At 31.9% G+C, this 27,309-nt stretch overlaps 1 protein-coding gene across 1 annotated transcript; it reads left to right on the forward strand.

The window, feature by feature from the left end:
* The first annotated feature begins 16,295 nt into the window (after window positions 1-16,295).
* Window positions 16,296-19,032, forward strand: LOC101209031 (ABC transporter G family member 21). The gene is made up of 5 exons (XM_011650810.2): window positions 16,296-16,665; window positions 16,743-17,553; window positions 17,711-17,905; window positions 17,988-18,172; window positions 18,247-19,032. Exons 1-5 carry the CDS (start codon window positions 16,498-16,500, stop codon window positions 18,907-18,909), a joined length of 2,022 nt encoding a protein of 673 aa, XP_011649112.1. The 5' UTR covers window positions 16,296-16,497; the 3' UTR covers window positions 18,910-19,032.
* Window positions 19,033-27,309: the final 8,277 nt, after the last annotated feature.

The following is a 27,309-nucleotide window of genomic DNA, read 5'->3' on the forward strand; positions in this document are numbered from 1 at the left end:
TACTTGGGTTTCACTGAAACTTAAGTTATCATACCAGATGATGGCATAGATTATCCATGGTCCTATAAATAGGCAATGAATCATGTAGACAAGGATCTATAAGAGAAAGAGAGATTCAGTTGGAAAGGTACAAACCTTCAAAACTAGACTTGTAGCAAAAGGGTATAGCCAAAGGAAAGGGGTTGACTATGAGAAAACTTTTTCCCCTATTGCTATGTTAAAGTCTATAAGGATTCTCTTGTCGATAGCCACAATTTATGACTATGAAATATGGCAAATGGATGTCAAGACTGCTTTTTTGAATGACAATCTTGAAGAGAGTATCTTTATGTCCCAGCTCGAGGGGTTCATAACCCAAGGTCAGGAGCAAAAAATTGCAAGCTAAATTGATCCATTTATGGGTTGAAACAAGCATCTAGATTTTAGTGAAGGAATGAAATTCCCATAGCGAAAGTGTGTAAACGCCGTGCAAAAGAAATTCATTTTGAAACACAGAGAAAACTCCTAAACATGCTTCTATGGAGAAAAAGAAGAAAATAAAACTAACGTTTGTAGAACCTCCCAAGAATTCTCGAACCTCCCAAAGACCACCACAAAGTCTTCCTTGTTATCCTCAAAATAAAGAAAAAAACAACAGAGAGTTTGTGGGGCTTCTATGTTTTTGTTTTGTTAAAGAGAAAAAAAATTGCAGAGAGATTTTGTTTTTGGAACTAATAGATCGTCAAAATCCTTCTATAAGATTGCATCCCCCCTTTTCTATATCTTAACCAAAAGATATGAAGAAAGATGAAGGGGGAAGTTATCATTAACTTCCTCCCTCTCCATCACGTAGAATAACTCACATCCTTTTATTTAAATTCATATTAATATAAATTTAAATTATATTATATCTTATATAATATTAATTTTATATTAATATAACCAATGGTTTAGATTTTCTGATATGATCTATAATTCTAATATGAATCGAATCCATATTAATTTTAATCTATAGTTTATTTATAAATCTTATTCATATTATTATTATTTGAATCATATTCAAATATTAACTTCTCTCATAAAAAAATTATATTATAATGTATCAAATACATTATATTAATTGTATCATATACAATTTATTCCCTTTAATCAATTTGAACGATTCAAATTAAACTAAAATAAATTTGTTTCTCATTTATTTTTATTGAGCTAACAAGGGGATCTTATGGACTTACAGATTAAAGCTCCAATGATGTGAGATTAATTAATTAAACTCTTTAACTAAATTAATCATTATTAATTAACTATGAGTCATTCCACTAAAGACCAATAGTTGCACTCTTCTTACTGTAGATATATTTTTGTGTCCATTAGATATGACCAATCAACAGTGCAATGGCCCTTCACAAATTGCTCATATGTACAGCTAGGTCAAAAATTACCATTTTTTCCCTGTAGTTACATCTAACTCCTTAAGTACCACCAATCCCTCTAATGAACAATAGTTATAGTCCCACTATAACTTAACTCCTCTCGGGTCAAGAGAGGGTGTGGCACCACATTGTTTAAGCCTTGGAATCAACCCTTAAAAGAGCAATTTCTCTACTTACTCTATTTATAGAGAATGAGTGAATTCCTTCTTGTGTAGTTGTGTTCCCAGCTCCCTAATCAAACGAATCCCCAAAATGGTAGGCCTATTGAGTTGGCGATATAGGCCACTCTCACCCATGCAAATCAAAGGACTGCCTTCATAGGCAGGAGGAGTTCACAATTCACTCAGGAGTCAGGTCAACTCACCTATGGTCATCTTGGTAAAATGTAGTCTCAACTAGTAATGGTGTAAATAAGAGAGACTATTTCGATCTTATACAAACTCTTTGTATAAAATACCCCTGCTCTAATGTCTCGACATGAATAATTAGGATCAAATCATTTGTAGCACTTTAGAACAATTGTAACAACTATAAAGCAGGTTGTATTCGTAATGTCACTAGGATAAGGTATCCAACTTTATCCATCTACTACAAACCATTTAGGTTATCATTTAAACATGATCCACTTGTATGTCGCCACATACATGTTAGGTTACAGAAGATAACCTTGGATGTTAATTTATTGATTTTGTGGGTTAATACAACTAAATGTCAAATAAAATAACATACTTTATTTTATTAGATAAATAAAATGTTTGTATAATATACACAATTACAAACTACAAGACCATAAGATTTAGGGCATCAATCCCAACACTTGGAACATTAGATTTGATATTGTGATCAAATCTTACAGTTTTGACCAAAACGTTAATGAATCTTTTGTATACAAGAAAATCAACAAAGGTAAAGTAGCTTTCTTAGTACTTTATGTGGACAATATCCTTCTCATTGGAAATGATGTACGATACCTAACTGACATTAAAACTTGGCTAGTAGCCCAATTCTAAATGAACATTTTGGGAGAGGTACAATATGTTCTTGCGATCCAAATCATAAAGGATCGTAAGAACAAAACGCTAGCACTGTCTCAGACAACCTATATCGATAAAACGTTGGTTCGATATTCAATGAAGAACTCTAAGAATGATTTATTATCTTTCAGGCATGGAGTTCACTTGTTTAAGAAATGGTGTCCGAAGACACCTCAAGAAGTTGAGGACATCAAACGTATTCTTTATGCATAAGTTGTGGGCAGCTTAATGTATGTTATGTTCTGCACTAGGTCAAACATTTGTTATGCAGTGAGAATAGTCAATAGATATCATGTCAACCCAAGGTTAGACCATTGAACGACGATTAAAATTATTCTTAAGCATCTTTGAAAATGAGAGACTACATGCTTGTGGATGGAGCTAATGATTTGATCCTTACATGATACGCTGACTCTGATTTCCAAATCAATAAGGATTCTAGGAAATCCACATTAGGATCAGTGTTCGCCCTAAACGGAGGAGTTGTGGTATGACATAACATCAAGCAAAGATGTGTTGCAAACTCTATTATGGATTCTGAATACGTCGCTGCTTGTGAAGCAGCAAAAGAAGCAATTTGACTCAGGTAGTTCCTGCATGATTTGGAAGTTGTTCCAAACATGAACATGCCCATCAATTTATATTTTGATAACAATGGGCATATTGTTGATCCATTTAGGAAGACTCTCACTGCTAAAGTTTTTTAGGGTCATCTAAAAGGTTCAGGTCTGCAAATGTACATTAGCTAATCTAGGCCAAGTTAGAGATGTGTAATGGGTATGAGGATGCCCTAGTTTATTGTATTTGTATATATACGTTTTATGTAATATACTTGTACATTTTATACCATTTCAAGTGGGAGTTTGCTAGGATTTATGTCTTAAAACTCATAGATAGTAAATATAATCTATTGATCGTTATTAATTAATAAAATGTTATTATTATAATTTCAATAAATGTTATTAATTATATTATTAGTTTTGTCTTAATAATCCAAAATCCAATAAACTAACATCCTAAACTGTTTGATGAGTCTTGCATAGTATGTAGAGACATATAAGGATCAATGTTCTAGATCAGCTTAAAGGGTCTATAATATAGGGATAAGGTTGGGTACCTTATCTTGGTAACACTATAGATACGACTCATTTTGTATTTGATACAAACGCAATGATCCAACTCGTTCATGTAGGTTACATGGAAGTGAGGGTATTCTATGCAATGAGTTTGCTTAAGACTGGAGTACTGATATTTAAGAACTAGATGTAACCCAAGGGTAAAACGATAGTTTGACCCAGCTGGTGTTACGAACACTCGTTAATGACTAACTTACTGTTATTGGTCTATATCTATGGACACAGAAATATATCTATAGTGAAAAGAATTTAGTTGTGAGTCTTTAGGGGAGTGTACACACAGTTAACGAATATTTGTTAACGTGGTTAATGAGTTTAGCTAATTAATCTCATATCGCTGTAGCTTCTAATCTGTAAAAGATAATGAGATTTATTTATATTGGTTGTAATTTGAAATGATAAACTTTACTTTGAAAAATTAGTATAATGTATGGTGATACATTATAATATAAAGTTTATATTTTCATTAAACTTTATTATATATTTAATTTTGGATATCATTTAAAATTAATTTATGAGAGATAAAATATTTGAATGAAGATCAAATATTAATTTAATGTGAATTGGATTGATATTAAAATTATTGGTTATGAGATAAATTTTTATTTGAATATGATTCAAATTTGAATTAAGTTAAATATAAAATATTTAATTTAGCTATTAATTAATTGGAGAATTAATTAATAGTTTGATTTCATTTCAGTAATTTAAAACTATAAGATATTGGAGAGATATTTATTACATATGATTTAAATGAAATATTAATTAAATATGATTTAATTAATTACGAATTAATTAATTTATTTCAATTTTCTATTAATTTAATATTTTTTAAATTAATAGAATCTCATAATTCTTTTCTACTCCCTCAAGTAAAGGGAGTTATAAATATGCCGAAGAAAATAGTTTTTTCTTCAACCAATTCTTTTGCTCTCTGCAAAACCTTTTCTCTCTAAACATTTTCTCATTCCAATTGGTTCCCACAAACCAATCTTATCCTAGAGTATAGAAATTTTTAGGAATGTTTCTTATGAGTTTTGTCTCTATTTGAAATTTTAGTAGATTCACAGGTGTCAAACTACGTGAATTTTTCATTCTTTGTATCTTTTAATTTAAAAGCATGCTTAGCCTTTTAGAATTTTGTTACTGAATATTGTCAATGTATTGCTATTTTGGGATTCCATAATTAAATTGAGGAATAACTTTGTAAAATCTTCCGCTGCTTAGGGCTTTTATTCCTTCATTTGCACCTTGGAAATGCATGAAAGAGTCAAACATCTTCATCTCATTCATCTCATTGTTCATACTCGGTCCAAGATCTGCTGGTAAAGAAATTGATGTGTACCTCCAACCATTGATTGAGGAACTGAAAGAGTTATGAAATTTTGGTATGAGTACGTATCATTCTCATGCCTATTAGTTCTTTTAGTTGTATGCAACTTTGTTGTGGATGATTAATGACTTTCTGGCATATAGTGACTTATCTGGGTAGAGTACGAAAGGGTATCAGGTATGTTTCATATGCATGGAAGATAGATCATCATTCGAAATGTGAGGAAAAATATCTTTCATAGGACATCGATGTTATCTACGAGAGAACCACATTTGTAGAAGTAAGCTACACAATGGAAAGGTAGAGGTAAGGGGTCAAAATTTGGCTTTTTTCATTGCAATGTGTGTACTCATTAGAGCAAGAATGAGTTATTTTTGTTAGTGGATAATGATGCAATCAAGCATATTGAGCTAACGAGGGTGACATGTGTGGTTGTGGAGTTCTTTTAGGGTAAGTTGGGGAGCCAACTGATTGGTTACCGTTATCTATGAGGAGTTATGTCCTATTGTGAATTTTAGTTGGCTTGATGATTGTGTCATTAATCTCTGCAGGTCTGGTACTAAGGAAGAGATCAAGGGTGTGTTATTTTTCATGAAGGTGGATAAAGCCCCTAGTTCTAATGGTTATTTTGTGATTTTTTAAGAATTACATGGTATGTGGTAAGGGAGGACTTTTATGTTGTAGCATGTTATTTCTTTGAGTATTGTTATCTTCCCCATGAGATCAACTCCATTACGCTCATGCTAATTCTCAAGTAGGTAGGAGTGGAGAGATTGATTGACTTTATGCCTATCTTATGTTGTAACGTGGTTTATAAATGCATTACTATGGTGCTTGCTTATATATAGGGTTCAAGTGTGGCTTATTTAGTTTATCAGCAGGAATCAACCTACTACTTTGTTCAAGGGTGATCTATCTCTAATAACATCCTTTTACATCAGGATCTTGTTAGAGGGTATTAGTTGAATAAGGGGCGTCCTCATTGTGTGCTTTAGGTGGACTTGTAGATAGCCAATGACTCTATTAATTGAGACTTCCTCTTTAGTGCCCTTATTGCTATTGTTATGTTGTTGAGGTATGTTAGATGGGTTCAAGCTTGTGTGAACTCTCCCATGGTTTCATAATAATGGCTCCTTAGAGGGTTTTTTCCTAGTTGAAAAGGGTTACGCCAATGTGACCCTTTACCCCCCCTTTCTGCTTGTTGTGGTGATGGAAGTTTATCCCGTATGCTTAATCAATCGTTTGGAGCCTTCTTGATCAACCCGTCGTGTGATAAAGTGAGATTGACACGCTTATCTTTTATAGAGGACTTAAAGACTTTTTGTAAATCTGATAAGAACTCCTTCTGTTTATTAAGGATACCATTTAACTGTTTGTCCCGTTATTTGGTAGTGTTGCTAATGTTGGTAAAAGCCCAAGGCTTGTGGCTAGTATGTGCATAGAGGATGTTTGTACTCTTACTCATTTTATGGGTTTTGAGCTTGGTTTTCTTTTGGTTTGCTACTTAGGTCTTCCTCTTCTCACTAGGCTTCTTAAGATTTCTTATTATTTTTCGCTTATCCAGAAGGTGACTAATTGAATGCTCAGTTAGGTTGCTTGCACCTTATCCTTTATTGGCTTTTGTAGTCGGTGCATTCTATTTGGCAGAGTTTCTAGGTCTTTTGGACTAGTGTGTTTGTGCTATTGGGCGGACTTGTGTGTGAGATCGATTGCCTTCTTTTTTCCTTTCTATGGAGAGGGGGACTAGATGTGAGGGGTGCTATGCATGTGGCTTGGGATGAGGTATGTATGCCAAAGGTGGAGGGTGGATTGGGTATTCACCATTAAGCGTCTTGGATTAAAGTTGTTATTCTTAAGATCCTGTGGTTAATTTTGGTGTGAGTTGGTTCATTGTAATGATGGGTTGAGGCTTATGTGTTGTGTCATAGATTTATCTGATAGGTTAAGGAGAGTTCAAATATATTTTGGTTTCTATGTGTTATTCTTCATTATTGTAGCCTATTAGTGCCATTAGTGAGGTTGGATATGGGTGATGGACATGATTGTTTTGTTTGACGATCTATGGTTGTCAGATGGACGGATTTGCACTCGCTTTGGTGATAGGATAGTGTGGAAAGCTGCGAGTGGGGGATTCTCGCTTGTTGAATTTTTTGGAGGTTGCGTCTTGGTGTTGGCCTCGTGGTTCTTCACCGTTGATGGACTGGGAGTCCCTGTGTGTGGTAGGTGGATAGGTGGATTTGAGTGTCGTCGTGTCGATAGGTGTTGTCTGTGAGAGAGCAAAATTTCAAATTTAAAAATGATAAAATATAAAATTCTACTATATCTTGTAAATAATTTCTAACAGTTTTACTATTTATAGTCAATCTTTCCTCTAACGTCAAAACCTAAATTAAACAATGGTTACTATTCAAATGATTACAAACGTAAACAAAATAATTATTAATGAAGTCCTCAATCAATTTATTGAAGTCATAAATGTAGGAAAAAAGTGGGTATTGATGCAGTGAAGAGAATTTTTTTTCAAATTCATGGTTTTAAAAGAGAAGCTATTTCGTAATCCGCAAAATTCTCTTTAAAATACACAAATAAAAAGGAAGAAAAAGGAAAAAAAAAAAAAAGAGAGAAAGAAAGACGAGAATCAAATCAAGAGAAAATGAAAAATAGAAAGAAAAAAAATTAAATTTGTTTTTATTTTGATGTGATGATCAAAAATTCAAAATGGTACATATGGACGGCAATAGTTGAAGAAGGCAAAGCGGCTAAGTTAAGAATCACCATCCACTTGTCATACACAAATAATGTCTCATAACACAATAACTCCTTACGCTTTAGAAAAAGTTTAGCTTTCTCCAAGGCATCTATCTTTCTTTGTTGGGGAATGGCTATAGTGGGCCCCATTTTTAAATCTATTAACTTTATAATAAATCTATTTTTGAAATGCTTAGTTGTCAAATTTCTATTTAACTCAAATTGGTTGTTTGGCTCATAAATTGCGTCATAATTTCAGCCTTTTCACCCTGTCCATCCCTCCTTCAACGGTTTATTCTCTCCTATTTGCTGGAACCCAACAATTTTATTTCTTTCTTTCTTTTTCTTTTGTTTCCTTTCAATTTTCCAAACTATATTCTTTTCACTTTATATGTGTTATCCCCTAATTTTGTTTCATTTCAATAAATCTATTATTCCACGTTTTGTTTTATAACTATCTTAAGTGGACGACTTACAACGTCTTACTTATTATTATTACTTTCATCTTTCTATTTTTAACTATTTTGTTTCATTTTTCTTTTTACTGTATATAATATGATTATCCAATAATTTCTTTTTAGTACTTGATTCACACTCAAAATACTCTCACCAGATCTGTTTTTCTTCCCTTTTCATTTGTTTCTAAAGGAAATGCTTTTGTTTGACAGTGATTTGAGAAGGATCTAAAACTTATTTTATAACAGTATAGGTTTCAGTAATCCAATTTTTAATTACATTTTACGTATTAAGAGTTTTCATTTTTTTTCAAAAAATAACTTCAATTTAGTTACTTAAAATCGTTCAATAAATCAAGAATTGAATGTTTATAGAAAAACTAATTTGCTTATAATTGTAGATTTAAAGAATTTAATTATTGATGGAGAGCAGTCTAGGTTGATTTACAGTATACTTAATTTGTTTAAAGTGATTAGATACATCTATAAATAATATTTAGAAATTTTTTCATAAATATAACAAAAAGTATTTAGTCTGTGTAACCAAATAAAAAAGCTTATAAAGTTCACTATTTTTTTAAATATTCAAGATTTGCTCTTCTTTTCCGTATTCTTTCTTTTTTTGCAATATTTCTTTCATTTCTATCGTCTTTTTCTCTTATTTTTATGTAATTTTTCTATTATTTTTCAAACTGGTATTTGGTTGTTCAAGATCGTATATCAAATATAAAATATTTTTTAAAAATATTGTGTTAAACGATTATGTATAAAAAATAGTCAAATTTAAACGGTCATGTATAAAAAAAAATCTTTTTAAAAAATCGCAAATCTAAACGATGGTATAGCAAAGAATCTTTTTAAAAAATCCTTTAGATTTGGCTACCCAAATCTAAATGTTCAAATCTAAATGAACGTGTACTAAAGAATAGTTAAATCTAAACGATTGTGTACAAAAATTCTAAAAAAAATCGTTTAAATTTAGCTACCTAAATCTAAATGATCAAATCTAAACGATCGTGTACCAAATATATTATGTGCGTTGTTGACTAAGGTATGTCAAATTTAGATATATATAATCAATAACAAATTAAATAACCAAAAAGTTGAAAAATACATACGTAATGGAATCAAGGTCCTCTCTATGCTTGATTCAGTTCCTCAATCATCTTCCTTATTTCCTTTATTTGTCGAGCATTTTCTTCGTGTTTTCAGGCTCTTTCTTTCATTCATTACTCATGGAACTTTGACGTTCTTTGTTGTTCTTCAATTGATTGTTGAGCACTATCAAGGTGAGCTTTTAGTTTACTAAGCTCTCTGGCATGCATCTCTTGCTCATATGATAAAGACGAAGAACAATAGTCTTTTGGGATGTTGGCCTAGGGCCCTAACCAAGACCTTTTGGGTAGTGTGATTATCTATCCAAAACTGCCTCACATATCTCGTCTCCAGAGATTGGTTGAGAACCCTATGGGGTGGACTGGAACTGAAGTTCTAGTATTTGATTATGCAAGAAAATTTTTAATTAAGTCAAACTTGTAAGTAAAAGTACAAAATAAGACAAAAGACTTTCATTAACTTACATGCGCAGGCCGCCTAAATTATTCATGATGTACCAATGAAAGGTGTTTCTCTTCCTATGATAGAGCTAGTGAACACACTATGGATACGACTCACTTTGTATTTGATACAAACGCAATGATCCAACACTTTTGTATAGTTGACATGCGAGTGAAGGTATCCTATGCAATGAGTTTGCATAAGATCAGACCGCAAAATAGTAACCACTAGATGTAACTCCGTTAACTAGTTAGGTTTTTATTTCACTAGAATGACCTAGGTAACTTAATTTTAATCCTGAGTGTATTATGAACTTCTGTTCGCAAGGGATTGTCCTTTGATTTGTACGGGTGAAAGTCGCCAGATCGCCGACTCAATAAGCTTATTATTTTGGGAACAAGATTGAGTGAGGAGCCGGAAACACAATTACACAAGATGGAATTCACTCATTTTCTACTTTAGGGTAAGTAGATGAGTGTTTCCTTAAATTGTGTCTCCAGGTCTTGAACAGAGGGTCCTACCCTCTCTATGGCACGAGAGGGGTTTCTGTTTATTGGTAGTACCATAAACAAGTTGTTTATTAGAGGAGCACTACTATTTAAGAATTAGAGGTAACCCAAGGGTAAATTCAGCTAGTGTTACGAACACTTGTGAAGGTAACTTATTGTTATTGTTCTATATCCATGAATATAGAAATATATCTAGAATGAGAAGTTCTGATGTGAGTCTTTAGTGGAGTGTATACACAGTTAACAAATATTTATTAATGTGGTTAATGAATTTAGTTAATTAATCTTAGATTGTTGTAGCTTTTGATCTGTAGGTCCATTAGGTCCCCTTCATAGCTCGTAAAGAGTAATGAAATTTATTTATATTGGTTGTAATTTGAAATGTTCAAATTTACTTTGGAAATTAGTTTAATGTATAGTAATACATTATAATATAAAGTTTATCAAACTTTATTATATAAATTTAATTTCGGATATGATTCAAAATTAATTTATGAGAGATAAAATATTTGAATGCGTTTAAATATTAATCTAATGTGAATTTGATTCATATTAAAATTATTGGTGATGAGAAACTTATATTTGAATATGATTCAAATTTAATTTAAGTTAAATATAAGATATTTAATTTAGCTATTAATTCATTAGAGAATTAATTAAGAGTTTAGTTTTATTTAATTAAATCTATAAGATGTTATAGAGATATTCATTCAAATAAGATATGAATGAAATATTAATTAAATATGATTTAATTAATTATATTAATATAAATTTATAAGATATTGAAAAGATATTCATTCAAATAAGATTTAAATGAAATTAAATATAATTTAATTAATTATATTAATATATATCTATAAGATATTTGAGAGATATTCATTCAAAACTATATGATTTAATTAATTAGTAGATTTGGTAATATAATCTGATGATTCTCTCCCACTTCTTTTCCTATTCCAAGAGGGAAAAAGAATTATAAATATTTAGAAGAAAACAGTTTTCTTGAAGGAATTGATCAAGAAAAAAAGTCAAGGTTTTTGCTCTGCAAAAAAAAAAAAAAAAAAGTTTCTCTCAAGAACCTATAAACGTTTTCTCATCCCAATTGGTTCCCACAAACCAATCTCATCCAAGAGGATATGAAGGTTTTCGACGGATGATGTCTCCAATTCGGTAGTTTGTAGAATCAGAGACCTTAACGAAAGTAAGTTTTCTGTATCTTTTAAATAAAAAGCATGCTTAGTTTTTATTTAGAATTTTGATTCTAAGTTTTGCCAATGTACTGGTATTTTGGGATTTCAAAATTAAATTGAGCAATGGTTCTATATAATATTCCGTTACCAAGTTGTCATAAATTTTCTTTTTCAATATGCATTACATTAAGTTCGTGACATAATAATAGTCTCCATCAATAAGGAATTTCGAAGAAAATACTTATGTTAATCTAATTAAGAGCTTTATTTATTTTATTATCTTTTAAGGAAAGATGTCTACTCATAATTGGAAACTTCAACAAATCTAGTTGTTCCAAGATTTCATGTCATTTGATTATCACTGAAGAAGCCCTACGCTCTACCTTTCGATTGTGTAGCTTACTTCTACGCCAAATGTGGTTCTCTCAAGATATTTTTCCTCACATTTCGAATGATGATCTATCTTCCATGTATATGGAACATACCTGATACCCTTTCATACTCTACCCAGAAAAGTCACTATATGCCAGAAAGTCATTAACCATCCACAACAAGGCTGCATACAACTAAAAGAACTGATCGGTATGAGAATGATACGTACTCATACCAAAATTTCATAACTCTTTCAGTTCCTCAATCAATGGTTACACATCAACTTCTTTACCAGTAGATCTTGGACCGGGTATGAACAATGAGATGAATGAGCTGAAGAAGTTTGACTCTTCCATGCATTTCCAAGGTGCAAATGAAGGAATAAAAGCCCTAGGCAGCGGAAGATTTTACAAAGTCATTCCTCAATTTAATTATGGAATCCCAAAATAACAATACATTGACAATATTCAGTAACAAAATTCTAAAAGGCTAAGCATGCTTTTAAATTAAAAGATACAAAGAATGAAAAATTCACGTAGTTTAACACCTGTGAATCTACTAAAATTTCAAATAGAGACAAAACCCATCAGAAACATTCATAAACATTCCTATCCTCTGGGATAAAATTGGTTTGTGGGAACTATTTGGGATGAGAAAAGGTTTAGAGAGAAAAGGTTTGGAGAGAAAATATTTTGCAGAGAGCAAAAGCATTGATTGAAAAAAAAACTATTTTCTTCTGCATATTTATAACTCCCTTTACTTGAGGGAGTAGAAGAGAATTATAAGATTCTATTAATTTAAAAAATATTAAATTAATAAAAAATTGAAATAAATAAATAAATTCATAATTAATTAAATTATATTTAATTAATATTTCAAAGAAAATATTCAATAAACTCAACACTTGATCAATCTGATTAACACATAAAAGATCCCAAGTTATACAGTTTGATGAGATAATGAAACACATGAATGAAAGATTTCTCTACAAGCATTTATACAGTTTCACTGGCTTTGAGGTGTTCGTGTTCCATACACTGAAGAAATGAAACACTAAAATTGGCTGCATCATAATGAAAGCATGAAATGTGTTAAAAATGAAAGATATTCAAGTATTGCATAAAACTATTCTACACACTTTGTACTTGCATCAAAACAACAAGATAATGTCATAGCTTATCCATGTGAATTTACCTTTTTTATTTCAACCAACCATGTAGTGAACTTTGGTCGTTTGTTCCTAAAAAACAAAGTTACTAAGATCCAATTGAAGAAACGAAGAAGCAGTATAGAAATTCTTTCACAGTATAACAAAAATCAAGATCAAAATGTGCGTTCTCATCTTGCCTAGAATTAATATTGTTAAGCAAGGAAGAAAACATATTTCACCTCAGACAGAAAGCAAAAATGCTTTTAGTGACAAAGAAGAAAAAAAAACGGGATTGATAAAGAAGACATAATATGACATCTAGTATTAGACATATAAACGAAAAGTTTCTGGCTATTGCATTATCGATGCTCTACTTCATCTACCAGTTTCGTTGATATGTAACCCTTGCTAATTTACTTCATTTAAACAAAATAATCTTCAATTAGTTAAATAGAATAAGATTGACAAACCAATGATTCATACACGGTACTTTTTCCCATTGTCTTTCAAACTTTTTCCTTCTCTTTCCCTACTTGATCCCTAGACATAAGAAAAAAAAAAATATTAAGACACTTTTGGACTAAACAACTCCAAGTTTAAGATGTCTTGAGTGAAATAAAATGGCATAGTGATGAACTTTATCTTTTTTTTCTTGTGAAAAAAAGTGGTGTAAAACATTCAAGCTTGTACTAAATAGAGATGGAAACAGAAGTATACCAAATGCAAATAGAAGTACGACTACAATATTGGCTACCTTGCCCGAATTGTGGTGGAGAAATGTGTATAGGATGATAAATCTGGATGTAGTTGAGGTCCTTTTTTCCTTGCAATTTGGCTTTGTTGGCATCATATCATTAAACCTTTGATTTGAACGCCTTTAAGGAATGCTCCCCGACCTATGGAAATTCTCTTTAACATCTACAAAAAATAGAGATGCAAACAATTTAAAAAATTTGAGAAAAAATAAAATCAATTTATCAAAAACCAAAACTAGAAAACAAAATGAATATCAAACGGGGATGTGTCTTGGGCCTTAGTTTATGTCTTTGAAGGAATACACCTTATAATCTGATGTACAAAGAAGTCCCTAATTTTATAGTGAGAAAGCTTTCTTATCATCTAAATCTCTCTAAATTTCTCTAAAACTTGTCAGGGTATCATACGAAAATAGCAGAGTAGTTCCTCAAACCATAAATAGCATCATAAAATTTATTCTAAATTTTAGTAGTGGTTATGGACTGATACAAAAAACTTCGATGGATTTTTCGGTGGAGTAGTGAAGATTGGAGATGGGATTTTTGGGAAGGGTTATCGTGAAGAGGTAAAGAGAAAGGGAGAAGAAATGTAGAGCTTTGGGTGAAGTTGGGGATTATCTAAGAAATGTGAGAATGCATGTTTAGAATAATATAATAATAAATATTTGCTTACTCAAAATTTTCATTTAACATAAACAATTTTGAGAAAAAAAGGGAAAAAAGGAAAAACAATTCACACAGTCGAGATTGAAATCATGAATATGAATTATGAGATTTGATCAAACTCTAGAATAGAGCAGTTTAGCAAGAATAGTGATACACTTGAAGAGGTTTTTCTATCATCAATAGATAGTGATAATAGTATATTACTATATTATATCATTGTTTATCACTATGTAACACTTATTGTCACACCCCAAACTGTCCCGCGATGATTATGCTCAAGTAGTAGGAATAGAATGTGAGTTTGTTACAACCTTGAAATTTTCTTATCGCAAAATCTTATTCTCAACTCCTTTTAAACTATTAACACTTAAAATGCAACAGATGACAAAAAAACGTCAAGCAAAGTAAATACAAACCAAGACGTAAACTCTATTAATAACATGCATTTCATACATTATTACAATACTTTGACCAAATAACCAAGGCTTAACAATTTTCAAAACGTCTTGAATCACCTCGTCGCAAATCCTTCAATCTTCTAAAGTATTATAATAATGTACGAAATGCATGTTATTGATAAAGTTTACGTTTTGATTTGTATTTACTTTGCTTGGTGTTTCTTTGTGCTTCATTGCGTTTTAAGTATAGTTTAAAAGGAGTTGAGAATAAAATTTTGCGATAAGAAAATTTCAAGGTCGTAAGAAACTTGCATCCTATTCCTATTACTTCGATGTTGTCGTCGCAGTACGATTTGGGGTGTGAGACAACTAATTTGGTGATTTATAGAAACGTCGATGAAAATAAGATTTAAATTCTCTCCATTTTCTTATTTTCTTTCATATGTATAGAAAACATGCTTGATCTAATTTATTTTTATAGTAGGTTTGTTTCTTTATAATTTTTGCCAATGTACAAGTCTTTTAAATTTTTTCATGGAAATTTGAATTTATAGTTGTATGATGTCTTCTGCTGTGCAACCACTTTTATCTCTTCAGAATCTCATATTCACTCTTTATTTTGATATTGAACTCATGGAAAGATGGAAACATGAAAAGATTGATGGATATATTGACATATTAGTATTATAGTTCATTTATTTGGCAAAATGGATTAGTATGTTAGAAAACACAAAGAAACTAAATGAAAATTATATTTAAAATTAAAATACATTTTAGAGAGAAAAAATGTTAAATTATCAAATTACAGTAGGTATCTATTTGATATCTAAACTTTAAAAATAGGTAGCACATCACTAAAACTTCATTTAATAACCCTTATATTTTTGTTTATAACTTTGAAAAATTAATGATTAAGGCTATATGATCTCAATCTTTTATAAACGTTTGCATGTTTATTAAGTATAAAAGTTAATCTTTGAGTCAAATTAAAAAAAAATAAGATCAAGCTTAATTTTAAGAAGTACGTTTTTATAGTTTTCAAATTTTGACTTAGTTTTTAAAAACATCAGCAAACAAAAAATACTTTAACTTAAAAGCGGAGAAAAATCAAATGTGACTAACAAATACGAATCAATTTTCAATTGGGTGTGTTTTTTAAAAAAATTATAACATCAACCAATTTGTAAAATATAATTCGGAATTTATATAGGGACGCTTTTAAAAATAACGAAATAAATTAAAATATTTACAAATTATAATAAAAAATTTGAATTCTATGAATGATAGTCTTTTATCACTCTATAAAATTTTGTATAGGTCTTGAATATTTTTGTAAAATTTGTTATTTTAAAAAAAGTTTTATTTATTATATAGTATAAAATAAAAATATTAAATGTAAAAACTATTTAAACAAATTTTAAGTATGCTAATTATGTGAAGTTGAAACTTAAAGATCACAGTTTCCGCCCATGTTAGAAAGAATTTTTTTAGTTTATGTATGGAAAAAAGAGGAAAAATAATGAATAAAGATGACGAAGAGTTGGAAAATGGGAGTAGCGTATGTGTTCCCCAACTTTTGAGAGATGTGTTGAGAGCCATGAATTTGGCTGCCCCCCACCTCTCATCTCCTTTCCTCTAATACGTCTTTCCCATTTCCTCTTGCTTTTCCCTTTCGCTTTATAAACTCATTTCCAAAACTCCCCTCCTTATTCATGTGATACAATTATAATACCATACCCCCACTACTCTCTCTCTCTCTCTTTTCTCTCTTCCCCTTCCATCATGCTGCCACCGGAGCACGATAGAAGCACTGCTCCTGCCGCTGCCGCCGCCGCCGCCACCACCACCACAATCTCCCATCCTCGCCCTGACCTCCTCATCCATGCCGTCCCCTCCGCCCCCGACACATTCTCCATTCTTCGCCAATCACTATTCTCTCTTACTCTTAAGGTACTTACCTTGTTATAGCTTTCTTTATATAATAAAATAGATGGTTACTTTTTTGTATGGTTTTGTTTGGTACACAGTTTGAAAACATATCGTATAGCATAAAAGTCCAAACCAACAAAAGAGGGTGTTTAAGTTTAAGGAATAACGAGTCTCAAAGCAACACTACTCGAACCATATTGAATGGGGTTAGTGGCCTTGTTCGGCCTGGGGAGCTTCTCGCAATGCTAGGCACTTCCGGCAGTGGCAAAACCACTCTTCTAACTGCCCTGGCTGCCCGTTTGCCAGGAAAAATCTCCGGCACTATTACCTACAACGACAAACCCTTTTCCAGCTCCATAAAGCGCAAAATCGGCTTCGTCTCGCAGGATGACGTTCTCTACCCTCATCTCAGTGTCCTCGAAACCCTTACCTACGCCGCCATGCTCCGCCTCCCCAACAAGCTCACTTACGAGGAGAAAGTTGCTCAGACGGAGATGATCATTGAGGAGCTTGGCCTGACGCGGTGCCGTAACAGTGTGATCGGCGGCGGAATTCTCAGGGGAATCTCCGGCGGGGAGAGGAAACGGGTTAGTATTGGTCACGAGATGATTGTGAACCCGAGCTTGCTTTTATTGGATGAACCTACTTCTGGACTGGACTCCACTACAGCCCAGCGGATTGTAGCCACGTTGAGAGGACTGGCTCGTGGGGGTCGGACTCTGGTTATGACCATTCACCAACCTTCTACACGGTTGTATAGGATGTTTGATAAAGTGGTGGTGTTGTCGGATGGGTCACCCATTTACAGCGGCGACGCGGTTCGGGTCATGCCTTATTTTGAGTCCATTGGATATCTTCCCCCGTTCAACCTCATTAATCCTGCGGATTTTCTCCTCGATCTTGCCAATGGTATTTTATTAAGAAAAAAATAATTTTACTTTTGTATCAATAATAATAATAATTCGCGTTAGCTTTACTTTCCGGAATTATTTCATCTTTTTATTCGACAGGTCATTTTCAATCAACCTTTTCTTTATTATTATTTTTTTAAATGTGATTCTTGAAGGCATAGCGCCAGATTCAATTCGGGAAGACCAAGTGGAGCATTTCCATGGCGGATTATTATTAGACCGTCAAGACGATCAAAATTCCATTAAGCAATCTCTCGTTGCTTCTTTCAGAAAGAATCTTTACCCCCAAATAAAGGCTCAGATTCTTACCGAAACTAACATCTCCACCGTAGCAAGATCCAATTCCTTAAGTAAGTAACTTTTTTTTTTTTTTTGTTTAATTTTGTGGTATATTATATACACATATATAACTGAATGCAAGGAAATTGGCAGAGGGGAGTAAAAACAACGAATGGACGACAAGCTGGTGGGAGCAATTTAAAATATTACTGAAAAGGGGATTACGGGAAAGGAGACACGAATCATATTCAGGGCTGAGGATTTTTCAAGTGATGTCAGTTTCATTTCTTTCAGGACTTTTATGGTGGCATTCAGATCCTTCACACATACAAGATCAAGTATGAATTAACTAATACAGACTTCACTTAATTAATCAATAAACAGAATTTAATTTAAATATTAATTGTTACAGGTTGGGTTAATCTTCTTCTTCTCAATCTTCTGGGGTTTCTTCCCATTATTCAACGCCATATTCGCATTTCCATTAGAACGACCAATGCTAAACAAAGAACGCTCCTCTGGAATGTACCGTCTGTCATCTTATTACATGGCTCGAACCGCAGGGGATTTACCAATGGAGTTAGTTCTTCCCACCGTTTTCGTGACGGTTACATATTGGATGGGAGGTCTTAACCCTTCAATGATCACATTTCTGCTCACGCTTTTGATTGTTCTGTTGAACGTTTTGGTGTCACAGGGCCTCGGTTTGGCTCTGGGCGCCATCTTAATGGAGGTGAAACAGGCAACCACACTTGCATCAGTTACTATGCTAGTGTTTCTTCTGGTGGGTGGGTACTACATTGAACACATTCCTCTATTTATTTCATGGCTCAAGTACGTGTCTTTCAGCCATTACTGCTACAAGCTTATTGTGGAAACTCAGTACCATTCTTTAAATGAAGTGTATCACTGTGGCGGATCCTTTGGTTACTGTAAAGTGGGGGATTTTCCTGCTGTTAAATGCTTGGGGATTGGGAATCATAGTCTATGGTGGGATGTGACTGCTTTGTTTTTCATGTTGGTTGGGTATAGGATTTTGGCTTTTCTTGCTTTGAAAATGGGACATCCTTGTTGATTTTTCACTTTTCTTAAGTCATTACGATAGATAGTGGCTTATCCAAAAATCATATGTAGAGCACAAGGGACATAGTTACTATACCAAAGACAGAATATAATAAAAAAATCCATTTTTAAGATATATTGTAATTTGACCATTCAAAACTAATATTAAAATACAAAAACCGGGAATGTGAGGGCACATGCCCCAGCCCCTTAATAGATCCACCTAGTGGAACAACCAAATCTGACATTTTATTTTTTTTCCACACACAAAACGGGGAGGGACTAAGAGTCTTTGTTCATTGTGTTCTTTTAGACTGGGCGGCTTTCAGAAAATTGTAAGTTGCATAATTTTTTTAAAATTTTTTTTAAAATGTTGTTTACATTGGGTAAAGTTGGGAAAAATATATATGTATGTATATTGAATGAAGGAATTGAGAAATTAATGAATGACAATTAAATTGTGCAGTTGTTTGGAATGTTGAGGGTTGATTTTGACTTTAAATCTTCTTTTTGAATGCTTTAATTTTTTAAAAAAAGTATTTACAAAGTTATACCTAAATAGGGCATTCATGTTGGAAGGAATTTTGAGTTTGCTCTCATCTTGTTGGGTTTTTTATTCACAAATTTAATCCAAAAAGACTAATTAAAGAGATTTGCTGCTTATTGGGGTTCTTTATATGGAATATTTTTCCTAAAGAGATGCAGAAGGTTGAAAGGTTTTAATTTATGAGTTGTTGGATGGATATAAATAATGATTCTTTGGTAACTAAATATATGCAGTTTATACGTTTGTTCTTGTAAATACATACACATTTGGTTAATTAAGGTTATGGACTTTGTGGTTATTATATTGTTGATTTAGTGATGTAATTTGGCATGAGGATATACGGAAACCCAATGAAAGTTTCCACTATCTATTGTGTAAGAATACAAATTGGAACATCAGATGTAATCATCTCCATCTTCTCATACCCCTTAAACACACCTTATGGAAAGGGAATGATAATGACCTCTAACAAGTTTACGAGCTATCTATTATACTATTTGCATGAGATTTTTAGAAAAACGTATTTTGTAGAGTTGAACTTGTGTTACGTAGATTTTGATGCAATGTGTTCGATGCGAAGCATTATCTTCAAAGGAACTTTAGTAAGTATTGTTAGACATCGTAAGTTAAGGAAATTTTTGGTTGTGGAAAATTTGAAGTCTATGAAGAATAAAGTCACTAAACTATTTATAGAGGTTTCTCTGGTGGGCGTTGTTGGCATGGGCTTGATTGGTCCATAGACTTGACTCTTGGGCCTAACTATATTGGATTATAGATTTTACTTTGGAAAATAGAAAAAATAGTTTTAAATGGTTAGAATAGCAAAATATAAAAAATAGAAAAATAAATAAATGAAACAATCTCTCAAATGCACCTATCCAAACTGAAAAATACAAAATTGTTTATCCAAAAACATAAACCCCAATCACACTGTTATTGAAATAACAAATGCTACAAAAAAATTCTACAAAAAACATGAAATTATAAAAGTTGCCATTATTGTGAAGATCCACCTCATACCTTCAAATTTTAAATCTCTCCAGGAAATCATTTTTTCCCTTGGAATTCGATCGATTAGTTCCTTCTTCATTCACAACCGTAAAGCTAGTTTGAAAACGATTTGAAAGCATCTATTCACCTTCTTAGTAGACTTCTCCATAATCACATATAAGCAAAGCACAATTAGTCCAAGTCTCTTCCTGTTCTTCAAATATCACCATTATTTTGCACTACTTCAGAAGCACTCCTGACTTCGGCCACTTTAGTTTGCATTGTTCGTTCTTCTTCTTCGAATATCACCATTATATTTGGTTAGTTGCTCTGTTCGTTCTTCTTCAGCTTTAATCAGATTTGTTCTTCTTTTTTATGCAATTTTTTCTTCGAATATTGCCTTGCACGAAATGTTTAGGACTGTATCTTTGAACAGTTTAAAATCCACATTATTGTCAGCTCTGTAATCAATCATCATTGTTGCCGGCTCTGTAATCTTGGAAGGTTCGAAAGAGAAGAGCTTTATCTTTAAAAATATGTTGTTTTTAATTATTTAATTATATGATATATATAGAGATAATTGATTTGTATTTATTATTAATATAAGATATAAAATGTATAACAGCTATGCCCCATTTTAGGAGAAAAAAAAAGATTGCGTTGTATTATTTGTTTCTGTTTTGAAAGATTTATTAATTTATAAATCATAGAAACTCTAAATATGAGAAAGGAAAAAGGGGAAGGAGAAATGCGAAGAAGTGACAAATTGTGGTCTTCTCGATACACTGGTTCAAAAAACCATCGTTAATAGTGGTTTAAACTCTTTCAAGCTCTTCAAACGAGGTATTCATATATATATTTTTTGAGTATTTTTCCAAGTATATCAAAGTTGTACATTATTATAGCTATGTCTTTAGGAGTAACCTTTAGACATGGCCAAATTCCTTGACCAATTATCTTCAGCAAGTGAGCTCTCACTCTTGTATATGATCTCTTCTTTATAACGTGACAAAATTTGCATTGCCATGAAAATTTTCCACCCCCGTCACTTAACTTCTTAATCTTAGTCACATATTGTCATAGGGGTTTAGAATCATCTTCAACAGTGCTATTATTACTTTCCATGGAACTCATTACTTCTAGTCCTAACATTTAAAGAAAAAACAAATGAATTTTGAAGTTTGCTAATGGTATATATATAAAACTTTGGTTGATATTTTAGAAAGATAAGAAAAAAACAAATGAATTTTGAAGTTTGCTAATGGTATATATATAAAACTTTGGTTGATATTTTAGAAAGATTAAAAGATTTAAAACTTTGAAAAAGATTAAAACTTTGTAAAACATTAAAACTTTGGAAAATGATAGAAACTTTGAAAAAGATTAAACTTTAAAAAAGATTAAAACTTTGTAAAAGATTAAAACTTTGTAAAAGATTAAAACTTTGGAAGAGGATTAAAACTATGGAAAAGATTAAACTTTGAAAAAGATTAAAACTTTGTAAAATATTAAAACTTTGAAAAATATTAAAACTTTCAAAAAATATCAAAACTTTCAAAAAAGATTAAAACTTTAGAAAAAAACAAATTAAAACTAATAAAATATAACTAAAAAAACATACTTGATAGTTGGTCGTGGTTTGGTGAATTTGTTTTGAGTTGCCGACAGTGACCAATTGCAAGAAAGGAAGAAAACTTTCCTCCACAGAAGAAAAGGAAGAAAACGTGCCCTCTACGGAAGAGAAAGGAAGAAAACTGAAGAATATTTGATTTACTGTATGTGTATCTAATAAAATCTTTATATTTGATTATTTATTAGAATTAGTTTAGTGGGCTGGGCTTTAGGCTGGACTTAAGTTAAATATTATTTATTAGAATTAGTTTAGTGGGCTGGGTTGGGCTTTGGGCTTCTTCCAAAAAGGAAAATGGAGTGTCCGGACGTGTCTGGACAATTAAAAAAAAAGGGACAGATTTTGGCGTGTCCGACACGTGTCCGCAACGTATCCGGATGAATCCGTGTCCGCCAAGTGTCCGACACAGATACCAGCTCTAATATGAAGTATATGTGCTTCTTAGGTTAGAACTAAACACAACGTATGGAAGAAAGTAAATCATGTGTCACTTAGACTCATGGGCTCTAGCTTTCACACAACAGGTGTAAAGATTGGTGTATAGAGCACTTGTTCAACAAGCGTCGTGACTAATCACAACAGAGGTAGTTCATTTTACGCTCTCGCTTAGTATCATAATACTAACTATCATTTCCATTAAATTTTAGTATCAAACACTCGCTTTAAGCCTATCGAAAGGACAACAAACTTATGAACACTATAATCCTAACTCAAGCCTTTTATTTATGACTAACAAAAGTCAGCCAAAGCCCATAATAGTTATGAAAAAAGCTTTTGTAGGCCTAAAGTAGTCTTATTATGAGGTTGTCCGATTATCTTCCCCCTATAGTTGTTGTGGTATCAAGACATTCAAGGAAGTAATACAACAAAGAAACATGAGAACCAAACACAACGTACCCAAGAAAAGAAGACATGCAATACTTAGACTCAAGGGCACTAGCTTTCACACAACTAGTGTAGAAATTCGTGTACAGAGCACTCGCTCAACAAGCATCTTGACTAATCACAACAGAGGTAGTTCTTTTTAACCTATCACTTAGTATCATAATACTTACAATCGTTTCCATTAAATTTCAGTATCAAACACTCAATTTAAGCCTATCGAGGTGACAACAATCTTATGCACACCATAATTCTAACTCAAGCCTTTAATTTATAACTTACAAAAGTCAGCCAAAGACCATAATAATTACGAAAAAAACTTTTATAAGCCTAAACTAGTCTTATGACGCCCTCCAATTATATTCCCCCTACAGTGGAGGAAGTATTACATCTACTAAGAAATCTTAGAACCAAACACAACGTACCTAAGAAGCATCAGTTAGAATCAAGGGCACTAGCTTTCACACAACTGATGTAGGGATTCGTGTACAAAGCAATAGCTCAAGAGTCGAATCACAACAAAGGTAGTTCTTTTTAAACTCTCACTTAGTATCTTGATACTAACTATCATTTTAGTTAAATATCAATATCAAACACTTGCTTTAATCCTATCAAGGTAATAACAAACTTATGAACACCATAATCCTAATTCAAGCCTTTAATTTATGACTGAGAAAAGTTAAACAAAGGCCATAATAATTAAGTACAAAACTTTTATAGGCATGAACTAATCTATGACTGTTGGGATTTATGTCCTAAAACTCATAGATTATAAATATAATCCATTGATCGTTATTAATAAAGTGTTATTATTGTAACAATTGTTTATTATTTTTGTCTTAATAACCCAAATCCAATAAACTAAAATCCTAAGTTGTTTAATGGGTCTTGAACAGTATGTAGAGACATACATGGATCAATGTTCAAGATCAACTTAAATGGTCTATAGTATAGGGATAAGGTTGGGTACCTTATCTTGGTAACACTATTGATATGACTCACTTTATATTTGATACAAACGCAATGATCCAACGTGTTCCTATAGTTGACATGCGAGTGAGAGTATTCTATGCAATGAGTTTGCATAAGACCGAACCGCAAAATAGTAACCACCGCAATGATCAATGAGTTTGCAATGATCCAACCTGTCCGTGAGAGATTGTCCTTTGATTTGTACGGGTGAGAGTGACCAGATTGTTGACTCAATAAGCTTATCATTTTAGGGACAAGACCGAGCGGGGACCTGGGAACATAATTATACAAGATGGAACATTACTAATATATGTTTGATACACTGCATATACATTTAGTATTCTTCACTTGTATAATTGATTGATTAAATGCACTTGATATGCTTGAAGTCCTACTTATACACTTGATATAATATTGATATACACTTGTAAACTTGATTCATATACTTGATAATGATTTACTTTGCTGATATGCTTTAACAATATATTGTTAATATATTTGATAATGATATACTGAGTTACATCATTCATATACTTCATAATACTCCAATGAACTGCATAAAATTTGAAAAAACGAAAATCACATAGTAAGTATGTTAATCAACTAATACATATAATGTAACGACCCAACTTTTCTAACTAAGTCGAAGTCGTTAATTTTTTACAAAAGATCTTGATTGATACAAAATGAAATATAAGACATATGAAAACCTACAATCGAGGAAAAACAAATTTAAGTCGGGTTTGGTTTCAAATATTCAAAACTTTTTAAAAAATATTGTTTACCAAAACAATAGTTTGTAAGCTCAATTCCATCACAATGTTTTAAACATTAAAAAAAAAAACATAAAGCGAAAAAAAAAAAAAACATAAAGCGGAAGAAAAATAAAATATTTTCCATGGCATTCACGCTTCCTTCCTGCCCCTCGTTGGTTTGCCACCCTTGTTACCTTTGCCTAAAAAAGTTAAACATAAAAGGTGAGTATAAACATACTCAGTAAGAGACCTGCTACTGGTCCCGTTAGGGGAAAATAAACTATTAGCTTCCTATGGAGTACCCTGCACAGTCACAGTCTTGTGATCCCGTAGAATACACGCAATCAGTCTAACGCCTCGAAGGACGCATAATCAGTCTAGTGTTCTACAGAAACACATATCAGTCTAGTGCTCCCGAAGGATGCACATATCAGTCTTGTGATCCCGAAGGATGCACATAAAGGTGGTGATCCCGTAGGACACCGACAAGGTAACTTTCCGATAGGAAAACTAATAATTTTCCCCTCAGTTCATTCTAAACATCTTAGAGTCGTTCACAATTCAGCTATATACCCTCCTCACATAAACTTCTCATTTAACCCCAAACAGTCGTCTAACTCTAATTTAGCCCAAAGTCAGTTAGGAACATAACGGTACATGTTCACAAGAACGCAACCATAACAATATCATACATTTAATCCAAACCATGGTGTACCCATTATAGGAAAAACATGTACAAGTTTCAGTCATTTCACATCCACATCAATCCATACATATACACAAAAATTTCTCCCAGTCAACGCAGTAGACATTACACATTAAGTTCACATCCAAACATACATCATAACCGTCATCCCAAATCAATTTGGATACAACATTACAATACATACAGTCGATACATCTTAATTTGATTACCTTTTGGTTTTAGTATGAGTACTTTCAATTTTTTTTTCAATTTTAATTAGTCTCATGGAGTAGTCATTATACCTTTTATTATATTTTTTTTTTCCAATTTTAGTTAGACTTGTGAGAAAGTCATTTAATTACCTTCCTCTCATTACCTATTACTATATTTTTTCAATAATTTTATTTAGCATTATGAGAAAGATTACTTTATAATTACCTATTACTATATTTTTTTCAATAATTTTATTTAGCATTGAGAAAGTCATTTGATTACTTTATAATTATCATCTAATTACCTTCTGTTTTTTTCAATTTTAATTACACAAACATTTGATTACCTTATAATTATACTTTTTTTTAGTAAATTTTATATTGTTTGTTTGTTTTTTATCTTCATCTTATTAGCTTTTACTATTTGACACATATCCAATTGCTATTGTATATTTATTTGTGATGAATTCTACATCTTAAACTATGTATATCTTTCATGTAACTCAATAAAAAAGTCCAACTATTCCACCAAAATGTCATCAATCTCAATCTGATTGAGATCTTATTACCATGTGACCATTTCAATATGATTGAGTTTTAAAAGTCAAAGATATTTAATTAATGGACAATTTTAAAAATAACAAAATAAATTAAAATATTTACAAGCTATAACAAATTTTTTGGATTCTACCAATGATAGCTAGTGGTATCCTAGTGATATCCTTCTATCATTGGCTATCAATGTCACTAATATAGAACAATATCACTAGCTATCAAATGTTAATTATTGATAGGATCTGAAATTTTGCTATAATTTGTAAATATTTTGTCAAATTTGTTATTTTTGATAATTTTTCTTTAATAAAATTAAAACCAATAACATTTTTTTTAGATAAGTTCATTTTCATAAATTTTGGGGATCGTTGGTGATTCACATAAAAGCAACTGTTTTGTGCATGATGCAACTTCAACCCCACAAAATTTATTATGTTTAGTTTAAAAATTAAAAAAAGAACGAATAAGAAATAAAAAACAAAACATCTTATTATGCACGTTCCAATCCCACCCCACATCTCTTTCATGTGGCTGACTAATATATTTTACCTTACAAAAAAAATTGTTGCTAACTTATTATCTCATTCCTTCACCATTATCTTTTCATAATTTTCAGATGTGACATTCGTTGTTTTTTTAATTTTGCACGATCATTTTGTGCTTCTTTTTTTTCTTGTTCGTCTTCTCTTCTTATTATTACTTATTATTCATATTCTCACTTCTCCGTTCTGATTTCTTCATTTCCTCTTTCTAGAATTACTTTTTGCTTCTATCTCTCATCTTCTTTCTTTCTTCTTGGTATAAAAGATCTAAACGATACCAATATTTAAAAGACCAGTTGTCTATACCAGATAGACCGAGATAGACCACTATCGTCACTAATAGATCGTTTAAATATGGTACAAGATCTCATTTCAACTGATTGGTACAAGATCGTTTAGATTGGATACAAGGGTATAAGATCATTTAGATTAGTTACAAGGGTACAAGATCTTTCAGACTTGATACAAGATTGTTTAGACTAAGTACAAGATATATCGTTTAAACTGGGTACATGGATACAAGATCATTTAAATTGGATATAATATGTTTAGACCGAGTACAAAATTGTTTTTAATTGACGTATGTGTGATCGGAGGGTATTTTTGTTATTTCACGTTGTAAGTTTGTAGACATTTTCTTTTT

Source organism: Cucumis sativus, chromosome 2 (assembly GCF_000004075.3).
Source record: "Cucumis sativus cultivar 9930 chromosome 2, Cucumber_9930_V3, whole genome shotgun sequence".
In the NCBI taxonomy this organism is placed as follows: domain Eukaryota; kingdom Viridiplantae; phylum Streptophyta; class Magnoliopsida; order Cucurbitales; family Cucurbitaceae; genus Cucumis; species Cucumis sativus.

What these genes read in the sequence shown, in the direction of transcription:
- LOC101209031 (XM_011650810.2), top strand. Translation starts at nt 16,498, where the DNA reads ATGCTGCCACCGGAGCACGATAGAAGCACTGCTCCTGCCGCTGCCGCC. An exon ending in TCTCCTCGATCTTGCCAATG is followed by an intron (nt 17,554 to 17,710) that starts GTATTTTATTAA and finishes TGATTCTTGAAG; the next exon opens with GCATAGCGCCAGATTCAATT. An exon ending in CTTCACACATACAAGATCAA is followed by an intron (nt 18,173 to 18,246) that starts GTATGAATTAAC and finishes TAATTGTTACAG; the next exon opens with GTTGGGTTAATCTTCTTCTT.